Here is a 22,287-nt window from a genome sequence, read left to right on the forward strand (position 1 = left end):
ACACTGCCGTGCGCGTCCACACACTCTAACCACGTAAGAAATCTTCCGCTGACCCCGTCCCCGGTCCTCCCCACCCTCAGAGCCGGCACAGGGCTGGGGAAATCCGGATTCGTGACAACCGATGAAGCCCCCTCTCCCTCTCCCTCTCCCTCTCCCTCTCTCTCTCTCCCTCCTCCGCTCCTCTGCTCCTGCTGCTGCTGCTGCTGCTGAAGCCGCCCTCGGTGACGAGACACCGGGGTTGCAGCGGCTCACGGACGCGGTACAATTATGATCCACTCAGACACACACTTACACACGGGGAGGAAAAAAAATAGCCGAATATTTCCAAACTCACCTCCAAACGCGTTGTATTGGTGATTTAAAGGGCCAGGTCCGCTGGTTCCTCACCCTCTCTGCTCGTTCACTCCCCGTCTTCACCGAGCCAAACGCCTCCCCCTCCAATACCAGCGTCTGTCCACCCCCCTCCTCCTCCTCCTCCTCCTCCTCCTCCCTCCTCGTCTCTTCCTCCCTGCCTCCGTCTCTCCTTCTGCCCACCTCCCTCTCTTCCTCCCTCTCTTCCTCCCTCCTTCCATCTGATCCGGTGACAGCAGCTTTAATCCAGGGGCTCCCAAAACAAACATCTACATATTTACACACAGATCTGCATCACCAGACTACTTCCTGACAAAACAGGATTTTTAAGAGACGTGTTCCAACTTACTTGTCTTTGTTCAACTTGCTCAGGTCCCTTGTATAGTCATATTTATATTGTTATATTGTATATAATATTCTAAATGTTTTTTTATTTGTACTTTAATGACCCTATAGTATGGTTTGTCCAAACAAACCATACTAACATACCAAGAACTACCTCTCAAAAGTACCAGTACCTCAGGTTTACTCTGTTCAGTTAAGAACTTCATTCCCAATAAGATTATCAGCCAAACTCCACCCCTCAGGTACATCTTACGTTACATATACATTAGTTTGAGAACCACTGATCTTTCTCCTCTTCTCTCAGGTGCTCCTTCCCAGAGCTGCCACAGCCAATCATCTGCCTCCGTCTCACCCTGTCTCTTCTCTCCTATCCTGTTACACCAACCGTCTTCATGTCCTCTTTCACCACTTCCACAGATCTTCTCTGGTCTGTTGGCAACTCCATCTCCAAAACCCCAAGTCCAACATTCATACTACCTTCCTTCAGCACAAAACGTCTCAACTCAACAAGAAGTTTCAAGAAAGTCATTAAGTGTTAAAGGTTTTTCTTTTGTCTAAAATAAAATATTCGATACAAAAATATTCTCACATTTACTCTGTCAGATATTCAGATGAACTAGAATAAACCAGGTAGACTGCTGACGTAAAAGGATGAAATAAAGTATTTTTTCTGTGTATTTTTACGGATAATTAGGTCTAAAATATTTACAGTACTTGCAGCCAAAACTGAGAATATTTACTGATACTAAACTGAATTAGCATGGTGCCCGTAGACTTGCATTAGATTAAAAAAGTACTGTATCTGAAATAAGAACCACACCGCCCGTATGACCTTTGCTCTGTTATTCCTGTCTGCAGGACGAGATTTTTTATTTATTTATTTTTGTAAAAAAACGTTTCTTGGGTTATAAATGAAATGGAAGTCCCCTCCAGCTGCCACACGGTGGTGCCATTGCTCCAAACGTATGTCCTCCCTCTCCTGGGAACGTGGGCCGTCCTTCTATTCCTGGCAGGCCCAGAGCAAACACACATGTTTTGTTTCCAGTTAGCTGTACAGTCCACTCCTCCACACAGAGCCACATCTGCTGCTGCTGATTACGGTGCTGTGATGAGAGAGATAACGAGTGATTTACACACGTCACCTTTGCTGCTGACGCTGGAGGAGCTGAGAAACAATGTGGCTTTAAACACACACACACACACACACACTGAGACACAGACACACCTTTACAGCCTCTAGCTTTTACCAAGGCTGTTAGGGAAACCGTTCCCTCTCCAGGCTGCTTATTTGAACCAGGAGAAAGCTACATTTATAGCACGTAGCCCTGCACTGGCCCTGATTCCACTGATGTGTGAAATTATGCTGATGTCTATACTGTTCTCTTCCATCTTCTCACCTTTTTTCGCTCACTTTCCCCCCTCTCTCTCCTTTCTCACCGCCTCCCTTCTCCATCCGTCTCACTTCCTTCCGTCCATTTCTGCCCCTCTCCCCCTTTCCGCACCCTCTCCATCGTCATAAGTGTGAGTGTGTTGAGGAGGAAGAGGAGTACAGCAGGCCTCTTCATTTTCTGTGAAATAGGCAGTGGAAGCCCATGAGTCACGACGCGATGATGCTCTCGCTCTGACAGTGATGCAGCTTTGAAACGACGCAGATCACTTCTTACGACAGGGTTTCTAAGCAGTGAAGTTCACCCAGGAGAAAGTTACTGGCTGCTAAAAAAACGAGTGGTGGAAAGCAGACGGTCACGACTCAACGATGCCGTGGAAACGGGAAATGAACCTCAAACCTGTGGTAAAAAAATGGATTTAATACATAAAAAAACATACATGCTAAAACATACAACTGATCAACCCTGATGATGAACAGAAGTGATAAATCAAACTACTGTTAAACTAATCATGTATTTTGAGCCAGTCATTTTCTCTAAAAGTTGGTTTTAATAGTTTTAACTCAAAAAGAACCCATGATCGGGGAGGTTGGTGCTGAGCTGTCCTCCGTATGCTGACTTCCAGAGGCATAAGTGTGTCTGGACAAGATTATCTCCTTCTCGGCCAGGGGGGCTACCATGAACCCCCCCCCCCCCTCCCCCCCGTATCCTCCCATCCAGCCTACAGGACGAGACTTCCCTTCCTCTCCTTTTTTCTACAGCAGCAGCAGCAGATTGGGAGACCTCTGCTTGTCATAACTTATCTCACTCCCCACCAGGGTCACACCATGCTCTGATGCAGCAACCGTTGTCAACGTCATTCCATCTCCATAGCAACAGCACCAGGCACAGCATCCCTGAGCAGATGTTGGAGGGTTGGAGTGAACAGAGGAGTGGGAGGCTGTGAACTCAGCAGCTCTCTCTCTCTCTCTCTCTCTCTCTCCAGCTTTAGCTGTGTTTGTAGATGGAACCCAGTGAGGACCAGTCAGTGTGGAGGGTGATCTACTGGCTCATAGATATTGGCTGTTCACTGATTATGTTCCTTCTTTCGTTTCCTTCCTTCTGACAGTAATTGTAATAGTCATGAAGAAGAAAAACAACAACAGCAATATTTACTGATCCAGTGACATAGCTGCCTGCTAACTGACTGCTAACTGACGACCATCCTTCAGCTTAACAACCCCGCCTACAGTATCTTTACACACCAGCTAGGATTTAGTACAAAAAGATTAATACCAGGTGCACACAACAAAATGACCATGACTAACTTATTTCTGACTAGTTAACGTAGTACTACACAGATACACACTTTGACCTACTGTACCTTCCCACTGGCTGACGCACCCACTAATTCACCATCTGTTACCTGACTATTGACCACTGAATTGACCATCCAACTGACTGTGCATAAGTAACTACAATATCTACCAACAGTAGCTGTCAGTTCAAAGATAGCCTGCTAGCTAACTATCGATTCATCAACTGACAGCACCTACCACCCGACCCACGTCTGACTCATCTCTATAGTCGTAGACTTTAAGTCTTTGCCATTCGTTACCAATCAACCATCCGACCAAATAACCAGCCTAGAGTTCTAACCCATTGGTTGACAGACTGTTTGATGTATTATCTCTGGTTAACACTGGTCAACTCTAGAATATAAAGCTAGCTACTGACCACGCTGACATACATAAGTCAGTCTACATACCAAGTTATCGACTAACCAAATCAATGAACCAACCTAAAAAAAACTGACTGGTTGACCTGACTATTGATACCTACAGTACAGACCAATCAGTTCACCAACCAACCTACTGTATCTAGTGACTAATCCACAGGCTAACTCTGTGACCAGTATAAGGAGGCTATGGAATGACTCAACTGGGTGAGTCACTGATCAAAGTTTCACTGTCAAAAGGGAAACAGTTCCTCATCTCCTTTCATATCCTTTTCTTTGGTTACATAAACCACATACTCATCCTTCTTTACTGATGACATTTTTACTTTCATTATGAAAAAACCAAAGACCATTAAAATATCAAATAATAAAAAGCTGCAAAACAGTTTTCAGTTCACATTTTTATTAGCAAAATCATTTTGCAGATTTGATTATTCTTATTGTTTATATACATATAATTACCATATGTGTGTAATTATATATATATGTATATGTTAATTTTCAGTTATTCAGAGGATGCATCAGCACAGTATATTTTAATAGGAAGACTATTGCTAGAATAAATATCTATACATCATAATTAATTAAATTAAAAAGTTCCAACAGAAAGGAAAGGAATGAATTTGATAATTTACAAAAAAAAAAAAAAAAAAAAGAAGAATGTGAAAAAGAAATAGGAACCATATGTGAAACCAATGCCAAAAATGTTTTTTGAGGAATTTATTTTAGCAAATACAAAGATGATTCACAGTTTGTTTCCTTGTTCTCATGCTGGCTAAAACACCTATAGGGACCATGCAGGAGTGAAGAGCCAGAGCAACTGGATAGAACCAAACTTTATATCCCATCAATCTGTGTGTGCCCACTCTATTTGCCCCTGAAACACGGTGTAAGATTCTGAGCCAATATAGTGGCAAGTGAAGGGGTGAGCCAGAAGGTGACTTAGGCTGAGGGTTTTTTTATGTCCTTCAATGAGTGATTTCCTTGGTCAAAACATGAAGGTGGAAAACTGGAAAGCCCTCTGGTTTGATTGTGTTTTTAATTGGTCGTCACATAAAGGACACAGTCTAACCAAGTGGCCTTTCATTAAAATCATCGTCAAAGTGAATTTCCTTTCATTTCCATCATTTTTGTTTTATTCAATTTATTTCAGATTTCCATTCCAGATCAGTTTCCTAACCCAACGGTGACTTTGGATGAGAACAAACTGAGAACATTGTGTTACACAATTGGCTGCCACTTCTGTCTGATTCAACACTGTCACATAATTGGCGTTGCCAGGTATTTTTTTTTTCCAAATGGTATAAAAAAACAAGGTAAAAAAAAAGTTAAAAATCATTTAAAAAAATAACAGCAGTGAAATAATAATGGCTTGAAGAACAAGAACAGGGGGATGAAGTATGAAGATTTATTGGATTATTTCAGAACATTTTACGACATCTTTTTCCATTCATTTTATATTGGGCACTTAAGGTCTCCATGAATTTATTGTTTGGGTTTTTTTAGATCAATTATTTGTTTACTTAGCATTTTGAAAACCACCCAAAGATGTTTTTAACTACTTTACAGTAGCTGCTGAAGATGACACAGGCTGAAGTAAAGTGTGTGGGGTTTTTTTCTTTTTTTTTACTGTGTAACTTTAAAAAGGGACAATAATAAATAAAATGCAGGCACCTTCTTCCGCAGCTTCCTTTGTATGCACGCTCTCCTCTTACATCTCTGATATATTTAGTCCTTTAAACACTATTTACAGCTATCTACAGTCAACTATGAGCGGAGTCGACCTCCAGTCTGTTCAGGAGCAGCTGACTCAAAGACAAATGAGGGACCGATGTGAAGGAGACTCACTTTCTGTGTGTGTGTGTGTGTGTGGAAACTTTGGAGAGACAGCGCACAGACAAGATGTGTCTGTGTGATAGGGCAGAGTTGGAACGCAGCCAGTGATTAAGACCATGGATGGAAGTGTGAGGATGAGTAACTGAAGGCATGCAGTCTGTCAATGTCGCCTATATACTTGTTTTATAGCTTTGTGAAGACCGTTGTCCTGCCAACCAAAGACCTCTTGGTTTGTGGGGACATTTTAAATGGTCCTTGTAAAAAGATACTTTTTAAAAAATTCTATTGAAGGTTTTAGGTTTGGGAAGTACATAAGTGACAGAAATATTTATATGAAAGACCAGATTCATTAACTAACAAAAGTAGGGCAACTGCGCCTCCTGTGGTACTTAAGAATATTGAAAAAAAAAAAGGTGTTTTCAGGTTTGCTAATTTTGTTTTTGGTTAAAAAACTTGTGTTTGCTTCCCCAATTTGGTTCGTTGGAACATTTTAGGATACACACACATGCACCTCAGTGTTAAATTACATTAATATTTTTTTCTTGATTAGCAAACCCTACATGGAGAACCAGACATGATAAAAACCTGGAGACAGCAGTGTCACCAAATGTTACAGTCAGACTCCACAGAGTGAAACAAGCAAAGTGTATGCTGACAGAAATGTCATGACCTCCATCAAAGGCAGAACGATGCCAGGAATTTCTAAAAGGTGTCTAGAAAAGAAAAGGCAGACGGTGTCCATGTATCAGTGATAAAAATGTCAGGTTTAAACAACCCGTTGGCTAAGACTTGGTCTTTACAAGCCAAAGAAAATAAATGTATAATTCCCCTTAAGCTTAAACCAAAGAAAGTGAAATACAAATGTGAACAGGCTCTATGTTCCATAGGGTCACAATATATTTCAACCAGCTTATTTAGTCTGGCAAATGCTAATTACCTATTTAGGAAGATGACCCTAAAAATATAATTTACATCTTAGTAACTAACCCTATTAAAAATTCAAAGTCAAACCCTGCCAGCAGACCCTTAAAGTGTATTTAGGTTCAAAAATATTGGCCACATAAAAGCTGTCTCTGTGTAACAAGAGCCACGGTTAGGAAACAGGTGAGAGGCCTAGGCATTATTTCAGATAGGCAAGGACAAATGAGTGTATATGTGCATCCTCACAACTATACAGACACATGCATGTGTGTGTGAGAGCTAGATGACTCATGCAGAATGTGTAGGCATTCTTCACAGGAAATGCTTCAAATATCTGACAGATACGTCATAACACGCCATGTGGAGACAAACAACAGTTCACAAAGATGCATGCACACACACACACACACACTCATGTAGGCTGCGGTGAGAAAACAAAATGGGTGAAACACAAACGAACAAACACTAACAGATGTAGCTGCAGCACGCAATGAATATGCTTCATTGATAAATGAGATGAGACAGACCATGGGAGTGATGGGGCGGGGGTGGGTCATGGGGGTGGGTTCTGATTCATGCCTGTGTTTGACTCACACAGCACAGAACCTCAGTCAACGCTCAGACCGTCCACATGGACGCCGTACTACTCCCTCTGTCAGACCTCGGTCACAGCACACAGCTCCTCTTCCCCCCATGACGCAGCCTGTTGTCCGCACTGCCTCAATGTTTATTTCACCAAACTCTATCCCTTTCCACACAGGAACATGAGCAACAACCCTTTCCCATACACGTCAGAGCAACAGATTGCACAAACATGCGCTCGCAATCTGGCATTTGCGTGATCACAGTCACACGTGTCAAGCTGATATTTATGCAGCCGCTGCCGGTAGTTACTCATCAGCTCACACCAGAGGTGGCTCGTATATATTATTTTTCTTTTCTTTTTTTTTTGTCCCCTCCCCCGTTTTGAGGTTCAGTGCAGCCTCCTCAAGCAGATTTGAATCAATCGAAAACAAGCAAACACATGCCGAGACAAACTACAAGACATTAGTGATGGACAAAAACTGAAAGAGAATGAATGAATGGACCAGCATCCCTGGTGTCTAAAGAGTAAAGGGTATGTTTCAAATGTCCGAGTTTGACGGGACCTCACTTTAGTGCAAAGAACAACGCGGCTGGAACAACTTAGAAATGAAGAGAACGAGCCATGAAGTGGAACCTGTAGTTACATATTCACATTTTTCTCATCTTATCCAGAATTAAAGATCCAAGGAGAGGATATGTCCAGTACAATTATATCATGAGTATCATAATGAATCTGTATATTACAGTATATTATAGTAACATTGAACCTCCTACTGTAACAACATTTCCTGGTTACAAAGGACATACTCCCAGAAAGACAGCGAGTACATGGGCAACATCCTACTTGAAGCTTTTAAATTTACCATATTTATTTTATTTACAGTGTGAATTTGTTTTCGGTGGTGAACAAGGGGAGAAATTCACAATTATCGTAAATTAGTCGACGCCGTTTAATAAGCAGGTGTTCAAGTAAAATCCCACCCTAAAGTGCCCTGTTGGTGATCCTGCTGTACACAAAAAGACAGACAAGACAGACAGAAACAGTTGCTGTGCTTTTTCTTCTCCGTAATTGACACACAGATAAAATAGACGTCCACTCTATCTTTGGGTTTAAAGGAATCATCCAACAGGTTTCAAAACACAATGCTGTTGTTAAGGGTCACATGTTACAAATGATAGAATAAACATGGTCCATGAAAGACCAAGACTCTACAGCCAACTGATATAAAGCAAACCTGTAGAGGAAGACACTTAGAACTGTACTGCACGATGCTAACATCATTCCAAGTGCTGCCCACATGAACCGGTTCATTGCAAGGCACCAATCTGCGTGTTTCAGTCATTCATTATGAAATAAATGCTCCTCGTTTTTGTTGCATTAATTGCTGTTGGTAAATTTTCACTGCTGTTCAAAGATCAGCTGAGGGAGAATTCAAGGTGGACTAACATGAGGAGCGCTGACCATTTGTGGTCTGGAAAAATAAAACATCACTTTGGGGTCTGATCCAGCTACTCACAGAATAACATACATGATCGAAAACCAATTCTATAAAAAAAGTCTCTGTGGTCGCCAGATATTTGTGATGTCAAATTGGGGTTAAAACCCCAAAAAGTTGGGCTATTTCTACACGTAGAGTATACATATTCACAGTGATGCCTATTTGGGAACTAGTTCATGAGACATAGCAGATGTAATAATATTTTAAGCATCTTAGGCTGAAAAGCCTGGCACAGTTTCACTCTGTGAAAGTCCAGCTATTCTTTCAAATGAGTTTAAAAACAACTCTATGCTAAACATTCATACAGTCGTTCTCTGAGGCCACAAAACAACTGCAGTGTGTGTTGGAACCTGTTGTATTCACCCTTAAACAGTACACCAGCAGATCATCCAAAAAAACACTTCCTACTCAACGCGTCCCTCATGACCAGGCAATCACTCGGTAAAGGTGACATCACAACCACACGCACCCACAGACGCAGCTAAAGGGTCATGCCGTGATACCCTGTTGTTGTTCAGAACCGCGACGTCGTTGTGCCACTGGCGTCGGACAAGTAAGACATTTCGACAGTCGTCTGTACATCGCACCTACGGCGCGGTTGTTTTTTCACGTTCACGTCGACGTAGGTTTAGGATGGAAATCGCAAACAGGACAAAAAGAAAGCCAAACTAGTATGTACAAGAAATTAATTCACACACACACACACACACACACACAAACAAACAAGATATGTTTGTAAAAAGTATTGTGCTTTTGACTGTCCTGTGTACACTGTGTACAATTTGTCAGAGCTCTTGCATGAGAAAATAGTGAGAAAAGCAGTGTGTGCGTTTGGATAGATACACAACTCAAACAAGAGCATGGCAAATTGTTGTTGTGTGTATATATACATACATATATATATTTATATATGTATGTTTGTATATATTGCACGACATAAAGTGCACCGTGAGGACTTAGAGGTGAGGTGAGCCCTGGTTAACTTCATGTAAATGACAACTGCAACCATGCGTGTGAATGTGTGAGACCCAGTCTGTTTCCAGATGCCGGGGTGTTAGGAGAGTGTCATGTGACTGAAGCAGCCGAAAAGGAAACAGAATAACTGATTCAGCTCACACCAAAAAAAAAAAAAAAAAAAAAAAAAAGAAAGAAAAGAAAGGGAAGATTTTGTTTTCTACATCCATTTCATTCTTAATTTTTTTCTGTGCTTTTTCTTTTTTTACCTGGCATGTTTTCAAAACAGCATAAATAAAATGGCAAAGACAAAAGAAAAAAAAAATCACATTAAAAATGCCATTAGCAAACTCATATGCTCCATCACGCAACCGAAAAAGCCGCCCGGTCTGCCTTTGTCTTACCAGCTCGGCAATGAATGACAATGAAATACGCATCTCCGAGGCAAACGTGTATTTCTGTTCCATGTTTTCAGTTTGGTTGGAAACACAGTTGTTGTTTTGCGTCACTACAGCATCACTGCTTTGAGTCGGAGTCGTATGTTCTGTATGCCCTGCGCCAGTTACCTCACCACTATGAGGCCTTTTAAAAGGGGTTGCTTGTTAGCTTCCATGTAACGACAAATGTTAAGAAAAGTCATTTCTAAATTTTAGGAGATTTGATTATGAGCTGTGAAAATTAGTGAATACATCCTCTAGCCATGTATATGCGTTAAAATTTACAACAAACCTTTTTTGACTGATACAATAGTTGGGGCGGGACATGTTTAGTGGTTTAGAGGAAATAAATCAAATATTCCATGTTTATATACATCAGAGTCCGTAGGCGTGGCTCTGGGCTGTGGCTGGGTGCTGTATTTTGCTGCCGTTCTTTTGTTTTGTTTTTTTGTTTTTTGCAAGCAGTCTCGAGACCGTTCCGTCCTGTCTCTTCTAGTATGAAACAGATACTTCAGTTTCAATCTCAAGATGACATTTACACCACACTTCTCTACGACTGTTATAACAGGAGGTATGTAAAGGACGGGGCTAATGTTTCGTGGAAACCTCCAACCTTTCTAAGGGCTGCAGCTGTCGAAGGTCTTTGCTGAAATCGTCAGCTAGCATACATGGCCCTCGGATGATTCAAATGTCCACACCGAAACCGTCTCCCGCAAAGGTTGGCCGGTCCCCGGGGTTAACTGTAAGACAAAAGCTTCTCCAAATAATGTGATAAGTAGGATGCACGTGATTCAGCGCTGTGATATGAAATGTGTCCGGTATGAAAGTTACAGGCAGATGTGTCGGTGATGAGACGCCTGTCGCCGTTCGGATGTTTTGCTCTGATTGACCTGTTTCTTGAGTCTGTCTTTTTTTTTCTGTTCTGCCTCCTCTCTTTTCCACCTTTCCTCATCTTCACATTTTCCTTTTCTGGATTTACATCACGCTGCACTTGCCCTTCAGTCTCTCGGCACGGGACTGCTTCCCTGAACGCTTGCCGTCAATGTTGAGGCTCATGTTCCTCTTCTTGTCCAGGTTGAGAAGCTCCTGAAAGAGCTCAGTTACGTTGTGGTTGGTCTTGGCTGACGTCTCCATGAAGGCGCACTTCCACTGGTTGGCCTGAGCCTCTCCGTCCTTGGTGTCCACCTCCCGCTGGGTCTCGTCACTCTTGTTACCCACGAGCATGATGGGAATGGCCTCGACGTTGCCTTTAATGGCCAGAACCTGCAGTGGCAGAGAGACATCAAATCAATACTGTCGGCTTTCATCTCTATATTCACTGATGGTCCTGTAGACCGAGAGAGTCTATATTAGTGAACCAACACACAGACTCTCTTTAGTGTTTTTCTATTAAAATGACAATTAAACAAAGAGAATTTTAGTTAAAAACAATACTAGCTAATACTAAAAATGTTGTATAAAAAATAGACAATTTAATAACAATACTTTCTTGTATCAAAAAATGTATGAATAAAACAGAATACAAAAAGTGGTTCAAGAATTTTGATCTCACTTTTCCTGATTTTTTTAAATTGTAATTATTTTAAATATTAATCATATATTAATCATATCTTTTCTTGTAATGTCCCAAATACAGAGAGATTTAAAGCACAAACACAAACACTGACAGTCTCCATTAGAGCTGACATTCAACACACACACACACACACGTACACACACTCTCTCTCTACCTGTTGATAAATGGGTTTGAGCTCCTCCAGGGACTGTTTGCTCGTGATGGAATAGACCAGGATGAAGGCGTGGCCTTTGGAGATGGAGAGACGCTGCATGGCAGGGAACTGATGGCTCCCTGTGGTGTCGGTGATTTGCAGCGTGCACACGCTCTTATCACAGCTGATCACCTGGCGGTAGGTGTCCTCTACTGTAGGGATGTAGGTGTCCCTGAAGGTGCCTTTTACGAAGCGTAGGACCAGGGAGCTCTTCCCAACTCCCCCTGCCCCAAACACCACCACACGATAATCGTTGCTCTGCTCCGGCATTCTGCCCCCTCAGGCTGAAGACAGTGATAAACCTGTGATGAAGGAGGGTAAAAGGGCGACAGGAGAGGGGGAGGGGGGGGTAGAGGAGGGGGTGAAGGAAGATAATTATAGTTTTAGTAAAAACAGATCAAAACAGAAAAAGAGGAGATAAACATTGACAGCGCTGGGATGCCAGAGCGCCATCTGTGTTCATGGCCAAACCGTGAGGCAGAGAACAAATTAAAGAGAATGGATTTGGTGAGGCTCCAAGTGTTTCACCTGACGCAGACATTTCCCTAATCAATACCATTCACAGCGGAACAGTTTCTAATTTTCAGCCCCCAAAACAGTCCAGCCCTACCTCATTTATCAACTTTAGCAGCTGCGGCAAACCCTGGAGGAGACAGAGTCCTCTGGACCCCGAGGGACGGAGCACAGAGACTACGGAGCCTCACGGTGTAGGACGTGATGCAGAGATACTGCAGTGGGACTGGAGGAGGTTTTGACTGTGCACGGTGTCGTGTCTCCACTGTCAAGATGACGTTAGCTGAAGTTGATTATTGTTTGATGATAATCCAGGGGGCAGCAGCTGAAACAGGGTTCAATTCTAATCTTAATTACTCGAGCACTGATCGAAGAAACTATTTTGGGAAATAGTTCTGTTCTGTGAGATGCACGTCCTGTGTTTTATTAAAACCAACAAGTACAAGATAAGTAATACGTTTCCTAAAAACGCTTTAGAACAAGGGTTCCCAACCCCTGGTTAGGGGACCTAATGGTAGGTCATTTGGTACCAGGCGAGGGACACAGTGAAAAAAATGTACTTCAGTTTCACTAATTTACTTCATTGAAAAAGAATCCAGTCCTATCAAAAATACTTTTAAAGATAAACTGTCGATGTTTCAAAACAAGAGGTCATTCAGACTCTGAGACTAACAGACTAAAAGATGTTTTATTTAGAAAATTCCAAGATCCTTCAACAGTGGCGGGGGTAATACTGGTCCGCAGTAATAGCTGGGCCAACTGGTCCATGGTACAAAAACAGGTCGGGGACCACTGCTTTAGAGAGTAAAAACCTGCGTACTTCTAAACATCGGTGTACTGAGTACAGCGGTGTGGCTAAAGTCACGCATAAATGACAACTCCAGGAATAAAAATACTAGTTAGTTTATCAAAACTACCCAACAACTCACTTCAAAATAAATTCAAACTGTTTGAAAACCACTGGAGTAATAGCTGGCAGCAGCATTAGCAGCAGCATTAGCAGTAGCATTAGCAGCAGATGCGTCAGCACGACGTCCCATAGGGATCTACTTTCTCTCCACTCAGTGTTACCTCCCGAGGCTCACACATATTCATCCGTACCACGTCCTCACGCCTCTACATCTACTGCTGTGTGTGTGTGTGTGTGTGTGTGTGTGTGTGTGATACTTCATGATACTGCATCACATCTGGCTGCGTTGTTCGTCTGCTGTGGCTCTAAACTTGCTTTAAGATGTTCCTCGGTGGTGATCAGGAGCCACTTTCTGAGCTGCGGCCGTAATGAAACAGTAAATTGACATCAATACCAGATGGAATAAGTGGATTTCTGTCATGCTTGCACTGCTGGATCCCACTATTGATGGCCGCGCCTGTGTAATTGCATTGCCAGCTTGGAGATAATATCATTCAAGGAGTTTAAAATAAATGGGGATTCAGGGAGTGTCTCCTGAGTTCCTGAGTCAGTCTCTAGCTATAAGTCTGTGCGACGTATGAGAGTGTCTTATCAGGGAATACTTATACTTTCATTTTCGCGTTTGTGCAAATATTCTGGGAACAGTAAAATCTACTGATCTGCCAGTGCCGCAAAATATATTCAATCCAACAGTTTTAATACATGATTTTTTTTTCTTTAAAAAAAAGGACATTTCCTGTCCATTTTGCATCTTTAGTATGTTTATAGTTTTTAGTTTTGTGCTAACACAACTAGCCATTTATGCTATGTCTGTTGATCTTTATCTAGAGCTTTAGCTTTAAGCTAATATTACAGGTTCATTTGAAACATCTTTGAGTTATTTTTTAGCTTTTATTGGTTACCTTAAAATCAACTTTATTAAAAGTTCAACTTTAAATTAGTTTTACCTTGTTTGAATGTTTATTTTAATCCAGCCTAAATAAACATGTTTTCCGACTACTGAAGACTCTCAGACAAATGTTTCTTCTTTGGATTTCTATCATCAAAGCCTTTCTTTCATGCATCGTGACAGGACGCGTTAAAGGCTTTGAAAATAAAATATATATATTTAAAAAATTGTAGACTTGTTAAAACTCTTATTAATATTGAACTACAGCAGTGCAGCAGCAAAACTGTAAAATTGTCAAATTTGCTCTCACAACTCATGTGCTTATGTGAGTTCTTTTTAAGTCCAAGCTTTAATGAGGCCTTCAGTCACTTTGAAGAAGTGTGGTTGGAGTTGGCAGTGAGTGCTGCAAAGGGATTTCTGCTTAGGCCTGCGCTCTGTCAGACACACACAGAGAGAGAGAGAGAGAGAGAGAGAGAGAGAGACTTACCTACTGTATACTCACTTAGTAAAAAACCGACACTAACATAGTTTAATAAGATCAATCTGACTCTTGTTTGGACATATTAAAAGCTCTGTTGTTCATAGTTAATTTGAACTCAACTAAATTAAATGTACACTTCAACAGACAGTGTCTATAACATCCACTGGGTACTGCATGATCAGGCTGTGGAGATTAAATATACAGATTTAAGAACTAAGGTGAATGTTAGTCTAGTGACAAAAGTCTAGCGTAAAAGCTAACTTTTTGTACGCTCCAAAAATATTATTTCTGACAGCGTTGTGGGAAAAAAAAAACTTAGTTTTGAAAGAAGTCGATTTCTGTCACGACTTGAACCAAATTCTAAGAGGTGAGAAATAACAAGAAGAGCTGACAAAGAGAAATGAGACTGGACTGAGAAATCTCTGATCTGACCCTTCACACCATGACCATGTCAGCTTTCTTGTACGTTTGTGAAGGAAGCGCGGGGTAAAAATGCCACAGATAACGGATATCAATGAATCGTCCGGATATCAACGAATGACCTGCGGGAGTGATCTGTGTTTCCTTAATTTCCCGATGAAGAAAATCCTTCAGTGGTGCTGTCTCACTGAAGCAGAGAAACCAGAGCATTGTCACTTAAAGGAGTCAGTAAACACTGACAGCTTTAGTCGTCATTCACTCAGAGTCACAGTCATCTGATCATCGCAGCCACAATAACGACACACAAAAGGACTACAACAGAGAGCTTAAATCCACAGACAGGCAACGTTGAACCAGAAGACCAGTGTGAAAACTACAACTGATGATCACGCTGCTTCACACTCTTCTATTTTCAGCCCAACAGGAAATTTCTTATTCTGTCTGGTGTATTTTTAGCGGTGTGGCTCAGTGCTATCTTACACTGGCGCTCCGTAACCACCAGAACAGCTTTAACCTCGGTTTCTTTTTTTTCACCTTCTTTTGTGCAGTTCGTAAGTGTTTGAGTTTTTTCTCCACTTTCTACCTTCGGTCCGACAACTCACAGATAAGGTGGGTTCTCTGCCAACGACCAATGGAAACACAGACCTTTGAACAGAGCCAGTACACACCTGTACGGTCTGTTAGGAGATGTTGTCATTTCTACTCTGGTTTTAGTCATTTGTCAACTACGTCCTCATCACCTGCCATACAGATTTAATATAGATCAGGGATCTCCAACTCCTGGCCCACGGGCTACTATTGGTCCATGAACCACCAACTAGATGTCAGTATGATGTAACACAACGTTTCATTTCAACAATGTCAACAATGAGAAGCCACTGTGCTGGGAAAACCTCCGGGTCTTCAACACAACACTGGCCCAAGAAATGTTACGCCAACGTAACATTAGCTACGACAATGAGAGAACGATTACGTCCGACTATTTACTTAAAGAATGATGCCGCCATTTTTGAACACTTACACGTCTCACCATCTGACTTGCTCTTTTTAATTTGATACTTTATTGTTTTTAATTTTTTTTGGACATTTGTGTTTGATAGAAACCGAATTCTTTGCGATTATTTTGGCAGCCACTTGTCAAATCTCTAGACAAATGAAACAAAGGGGAATTCTACTGGGAACTCTGGGTTGACCTTGGTGCGTAGAAGCTCTGACTTTGTCTGCATGACAACGGCTGTAGGCTGATACAATTTCTGGGAGTCTGTGATTTCCACCGATCCCTCTGCTGTCTCTCAGCCTCCGTATCTCTGAGTCTCATCTCTTAATTTATGCCTTTTTCTTCACCGACTCTCTCCTCTCACTGTTCCTCCTCTGTCTCCTGCTCTCCCACTCCTCAGGTCTCCATGCTGTTTGATCAATAAACTAAGGCCACTGTGGTTTTGATCGATGGGGCTTGTCTGCCTGGGTCCTGTCAGTCTGTCATCCACCCCCGCTTGGAGCCTGGTTTGTGTGTGTGTTTTTTTTTTCGTGCACGGGGATTTCAGCTCCGTGACAACGCTTCTGCTCATCAAACCCTTCTACTCCCACCTCCCTCCCTCCTCCTTCCACGTGAACTAAAATTAGCTGGCTCCCTCCCTCTGTCAGCAGCTATAACTGCACACACAGGTGCACCTGAACACACACAGGCACACACACACACACACCCTCTCTGTACAGTACTTCCCTTTTTTCATCGTTCGTCCTTGACACCAGACCTCCCTGTTTAATGCTCGTCTTTTCTCCCTGCGTTTTTTTATTTGAAATGAGAGAACTGCAGCTCCTTAATGAATAAATGCTATACTAGAAATGCATGTGAGGCGGTGCAGCCAAACTCCATTAGCAGATAGCTTTGGCACAGACCAAACGGGTCTCTACGCTCCACTCCACTCCTCTGCCCTGCTCTGAGTCAGAAAGTGGATGCGCCGCAGCTTTATCCACTCCATTATTTCACGGATCCCAGCGAGGAAATGTCACCTTTAGCAAAAAACATGCACATAATTTTCCTCAAGAGGGCCCACTCACACAGCGGCACAAAGGCCGCGCATTAGGCCACATCAAACACAATGTCATTCAGTAGATCAAGAGGGTGATTAAACAGACACCCACAAAGAGCTCTCATGGTGTCTTGAGGAGGAAAACGGTTCTTAATCAAACCATGGATCCCAGAATGCCTTTGGAAGTGCGACCATTCGCTGTTAAGTGTTTGACAGAAATGAGAGATTTTCGGCTCAAGGTCCTCAAAAGTCTCCAAATGTGGTCAGTCTTGGAACAGGAGCATTGTTACAGCTCTAAAACCTTTTGACTTTGGTCAAATATGGATTTTTAAAAAAATTTGGATCAGTTTTATAACATTTATATCACATTATGCTAGCTCCGGTATGGCTAACCTTTAGTTGTTCAATTTACCTGGTGACAGTTTGGAAGCCATTTTTATTATCTATTAACCATATTAAATTTTGCGTTGACTTTTTGTTGCAGTATATTTGTACTCTTGTTATGTAATGTGTTATTAATGATTTTAATGAATGGAGACGGCCCTGTGGACGTCACACACACGCAGTAAATAACTGTTGCATGTTTTTAGTGTGGAATTTCCACTCCTGGTCAAGTTCATTAGACTTGATGAGACTGTGGAGCAGGACCATTAAACTTTATTGTTCAGGGGTCGGGGGACCTGAGGGCCGCACATTTCCCTAAGCTCCGGCTCCAACTCTCACAGCACAACACACGGTCCACGATCAGCAACGTTACATCGTTTGGCTAGGTAGAAAGTGAGACAACATTGCTAACAAATGTAGCCCAGCAAAAAGATGTGTTTCTTGACATTCATTTTAATATTTTTCCACCGACCAGAACATTTCGAGGGCTATTAAAACTCCCATAGTTGTAGGGACTGAGGGAGGGTCAGGAGCAGCTGGAAGTGGAGCCGCGACATAAACGGAAAATGTGTCCCAGAATGGAACTGTCAAATTATTCATTATTTGTAATTATTGTTTTTAAGGGAATATAAATACATAATATTTATCTAAAAAATAATTCACCTCAGCATTCAAATTAAATTCACAGCACCCCCTGCAGGAGAGGAAGAGACAGCTACATCCTTTTTTTTTTTAAACACAAACCATTCCGTCTGATTCGTGCTTACTTCACCCATAACATTGAGTAAATGTCATCCCACTAAATTGTAAACCAAAATAAAAAGAATCGGCCTGGCCAACTTACTGAATTACTTATGTGAAAGTGCACATCCTGACAAAACAAAACGATTATTGATTATGTGCTGTCCCTGCAGTGATGAATCCTCGTGCACATCGGCTCCACGGCGCATCTTAAAAAAACAATTAATTCCAGGTGCATATGTATGAGAGAAGCCGAGCGCACACACACACACACACACACACACACACACACACACTTGCCGTGCTAGCCTGGTGTGCGTGTGCGTCTCATCGGTGTCAATCTATAGCCTGATGTCGGTTACAACGTGCGTGGCTGCGGTTTGTGTGTTAAACTCCAGGAAAGGCTGCGGCACTCTGGGCTTAGTGACTAATCATGGAGCTTAACCTGCCGCGTGCTCCCGGCCTGCGCTGCATTGACCCAATTCCCAGGATTTAAGTTAGCGGTGGTCTCCCTGTAAGACTGCGAGCAGCTCCTGATACCTGCAGGAGTCCTCTGATACTCCAGGAACATCCCGGTGACTTGGCATTAAACCCTGTGGCCTGGGAATATTCAGCGACTCAGCAGACGCTGAAAGAATGACCTTTAGCAGGAGGTTGAAGACGAGGATACGTTTGACTGACTGTGTTGATCAAGACCACGATGTTAGACTAAATATGAATCCAAATCCACAAGGTAGAGTTTCCCTATTTCTGATTGAGTTTATTGTCAACAATAGTAAATATATAAATATATTCTAATATTAATTTTTTTAATACACACAGTACACATTTTCTAAATAAATAACACTATTGTTAGTAGCAACAATGTTATTTCTATCAGTAACATTTGCAACAGTTTTTGTTCCTTCACCATTGTTTCATTGTTACACGTTATGTTGCTGTTTTAACTTCACAACTAAAGGTTACCTTTTATTATTATTTTATTTTTATTTTGGGTGGTTTTTGAATACATATAATAAATATGACATTTTTTTATTATTATTTTGGGTGATTTTTGAATAAATATAATAAATATGACATGAGCTGGAATTTTTGGTCTAACTTTTTTCATAAATTATATTGTTAGACAATTACGTCTTAATTCAAATATATATATATTTACATATATACAGTATAAACATATTTCACATGTTTAAATGTAAATACTTTATTTTATTTTTTTCACAGTTCACAGTTAATGATGATGATATAATTGATTATATTTTTCTTCCAACTAACCTAAATTACCTGACATTAACTTAACTGTTATTTTTATTTAATTTTTCTTCCCATCTCTGATTACAGAGTACTGCCAAAGAACACACAACTTCTCGCATCGACAGTCGACCCTGGTGAAGTTTGTTTGTAGTGATACACTTGAACATAGAGGTGTAGTGTGACCAGTCTTTATATGTTGAAAAACCTGGAGTCTGGAACTAACTAGTTTGTTCAGCAGCAGTAAAAATCTACGACCATCGTTTCATCAGTCAATAGATAAAGTTAAAGTTAATCTATCTGCAAAAACAAACTCATTCAGTTGTTACTATTATTAGACATCTTTTTTTGTGTCAAACAGGAAAACCTGGGGTGTAATCCAACATAGGGGGCATGTGACTCCAGCAGTTTAACACACACACGAGTGTAACAGTGACACGTGGTTAGACTTTGAGTGTGAATTAGCAGAGAGTGAGAAGTTGACCTGATGAACGCCAGCGTTTCTCCGTCTGGTCTCTCCATAAGAACCCACTAATACCTCAGCCTGACAATCTGGTCGGGACACCGGGGCACCTGGGTAATAGGACCACAGCACTGGACCACAGCAGAGCTCAGGATTAATGATAAAGACACAGTGATTTATTTGTCAAGAAAGCTTAATCGGAGCGGCTACGAAGGCCCTGACTGGACGGTGGGACCGTTCAGAGCCGCTGCAGAAGACGGACGCAGTGACAGATGGTGAAAGGGTTGGTAGTTCTGGATCATCTCCATTGCTTTCCTTCCACCATCAGCGAGGCATTGCTTTTGTTTTCTTTTCTAATACCGTCTGATCCAGGTTTGATAAGCAGGCAGATGGTTAGAAGACGGCATCATGGGAATCCTGCACTAGACATTTTGACTTTTTTAACCGCAGGAAATGTTCCACCTCATGTTTTCTTTTACATAAAACACACAGCACTCGGGTAACAGCGTGGGAACTCGGAGGTCACCACTGCCAGGCCTCGTGCCACGTGTAATGACGACTGTGAGGAGCTGATGCTGTCGGAACAACCAAAAGACTTTAGCATTGATCTGTTCCAGTATTAAAGCAGACACTATACAGTATGGAGCTATATATAACCCTGAGGTGCTCCACAAAGACAGTGCACTTGACTTCCCGGGCTGCAGCCCACTTCATGGGCTGCATTTAGAGGAGACTGAAATCTCATTGTTTTAAGTAAAACCACCATCTGAGACGAGGAAATGGGTCTGAATAATGAATGAGACTGAAGTGTCTTGTCAATCAGTGTCCAACAGAGGACGCTAAGACCCTGTTGCGTTAAAGACGGTGGGACACTGAACACAGATAAAGGGTTATTACATGAAATTCACTGTGTACAATGAAGTTAACAGATTGTTTATTTTAAAAAAAACCTATTAGAAGATTCTGCGTATGATACACATGATGTATAGCATATTCCATCTCCAGTCATGCTTCTAAATGTTCATGTTCTTCTAAATGGGATTGTAATTTCTGAATTAACATCCATCCATCTATTTCCATCCACTTATCCGTTACCGGGTCACGGGGGCAGCAGTCTCTATGACCGCCACCCAAATCACACTGCACCGTACCAACAACCCTAACCAGGATTTGATCTTCACCCAGGAGGTGAACCCTGGAGTTCCACACCAATGACAGAGACACCACCTCTGGACCAAAGAGCCACTCTGAATTGACATGATCCAAAAAATTAAAAACATAAAATAATCAAGAAAATATTGAGCTTCCTGTCAACATGAAGTTATACTGTGACAAAAACTCCAATGGCAGCGATAGTTTGTAAATGTAGTCCACGGACGGACCATTGATGGTCCTCTCTCTGAGGCTCGCTCTGTTGAGGAACATGGATTTCAGCTTGACTTGATTTTTCTGCTAACTATTGAGCTGCAGTGTTCATCAACATGATGTGAAGTCAACCACGCACCAACTGTCGGCACGTTCCCTCGACCTCATCACCACACGGGTTTCCTCCAACATCTACACCTTTCCCTTTTCTCCCATGTTTTCTGTTGCCTGTGTGTTCCCTGTGACTGGGTGCAGCAGAATCACGTGTTCATCCTGAGGAACCTCCACTCCTGTCTCCTGTCTCCTGTCCCCTGACTCCTGTCTCTTGACTCCTGTCTCTTGTCTCCACATGTACATTTTCATACAGCCTGCAGCTTCTCTCTGCTGCAAAGCTTAATCTCTGGATTTACTGTCATATATCTCTCCTCTCTGAATCCTCCAACCTACACACACACACACACACACACAATCACACACACACACACCCATGACTGGCAGTGTTCACTGCATACAGGAAGTTGAGTCACACACACACACGCACAAACAAGGCCTAAATGGTTCCCAGCATCCTCTCTGTCTTGTCAGATTCTCTTCCTTCTCCGGTCAAAGAGAAACACACACACACACACACACACACACACACACACACACACACACACACGAACAAACATCACGGATGAAGAAGAGGAGCGGAGGACACGGACGAAAATGAAAGATTACGCGGACAGACAGCGGGGATTTATGCGTCACGCCGGCGTCATTGTTGGTGTATAGTCTGACGTTGACGTACATCCCCGCCTTGGTTGTGGACCGGGCTGGATGGATGGATGGATGGATGGATGGATGGATGGGGGAGGCAGGAGAGCCCTGTTTGCCGTCGGTCCGCATATTGTTGCGCAACGCCATTACAGAAGAAGCCCATTTTCCTACTCGGTTCATTCATAAATACCGGAGGATCGCCATGGTCTCGCGGCTGTGCCATCCTTTCACCAGCCGCCACGCCCCCCCGCCCCCGCCCCTGCCCTGCGCGAC

General features: G+C 42.2%; 2 protein-coding genes across 3 annotated transcripts in view; both read right to left on the reverse strand.

Annotated features, from left to right (window-relative positions):
- gng7 (guanine nucleotide binding protein (G protein), gamma 7) overlaps window positions 1-458 on the reverse strand; it is an 8,054-nt gene extending 7,596 nt beyond the window's left edge. The window contains exon 1 of the mRNA XM_008310655.2: window positions 335-458. The gene's annotated coding sequence lies outside the window, so the exon portion shown is untranslated. The remainder of the gene's footprint in view (window positions 1-334) is intronic.
- A 4,737-nt stretch (window positions 459-5,195) lies between these two features.
- The window catches only part of diras1b (DIRAS family, GTP-binding RAS-like 1b), a 19,923-nt gene continuing 2,831 nt past the window's right edge, over window positions 5,196-22,287 (reverse strand). Inside the window, exons 2-3 of one of the 2 annotated variants that reach the window (XM_008310634.3) lie at window positions 11,764-12,104; window positions 5,196-11,296 (exon numbers count right to left, since the gene is read on the reverse strand). In XM_008310634.3, the coding sequence (XP_008308856.1) occupies window positions 11,009-11,296; window positions 11,764-12,072 (597 nt within the window). In that variant the 5' untranslated portion in view covers window positions 12,073-12,104 and the 3' untranslated portion in view covers window positions 5,196-11,008. The remainder of the gene's footprint in view (window positions 11,297-11,763; window positions 12,105-22,287) is intronic. The other variant, XM_025062572.1, reaches the window with a different exon arrangement.

The sequence above is a fragment of the Cynoglossus semilaevis genome, chromosome 1 (assembly GCF_000523025.1).
Source record: "Cynoglossus semilaevis isolate Cse_v1.0 chromosome 1, Cse_v1.0, whole genome shotgun sequence".
NCBI classification, from domain to species: Eukaryota; Metazoa; Chordata; class Actinopteri; order Pleuronectiformes; family Cynoglossidae; genus Cynoglossus; species Cynoglossus semilaevis.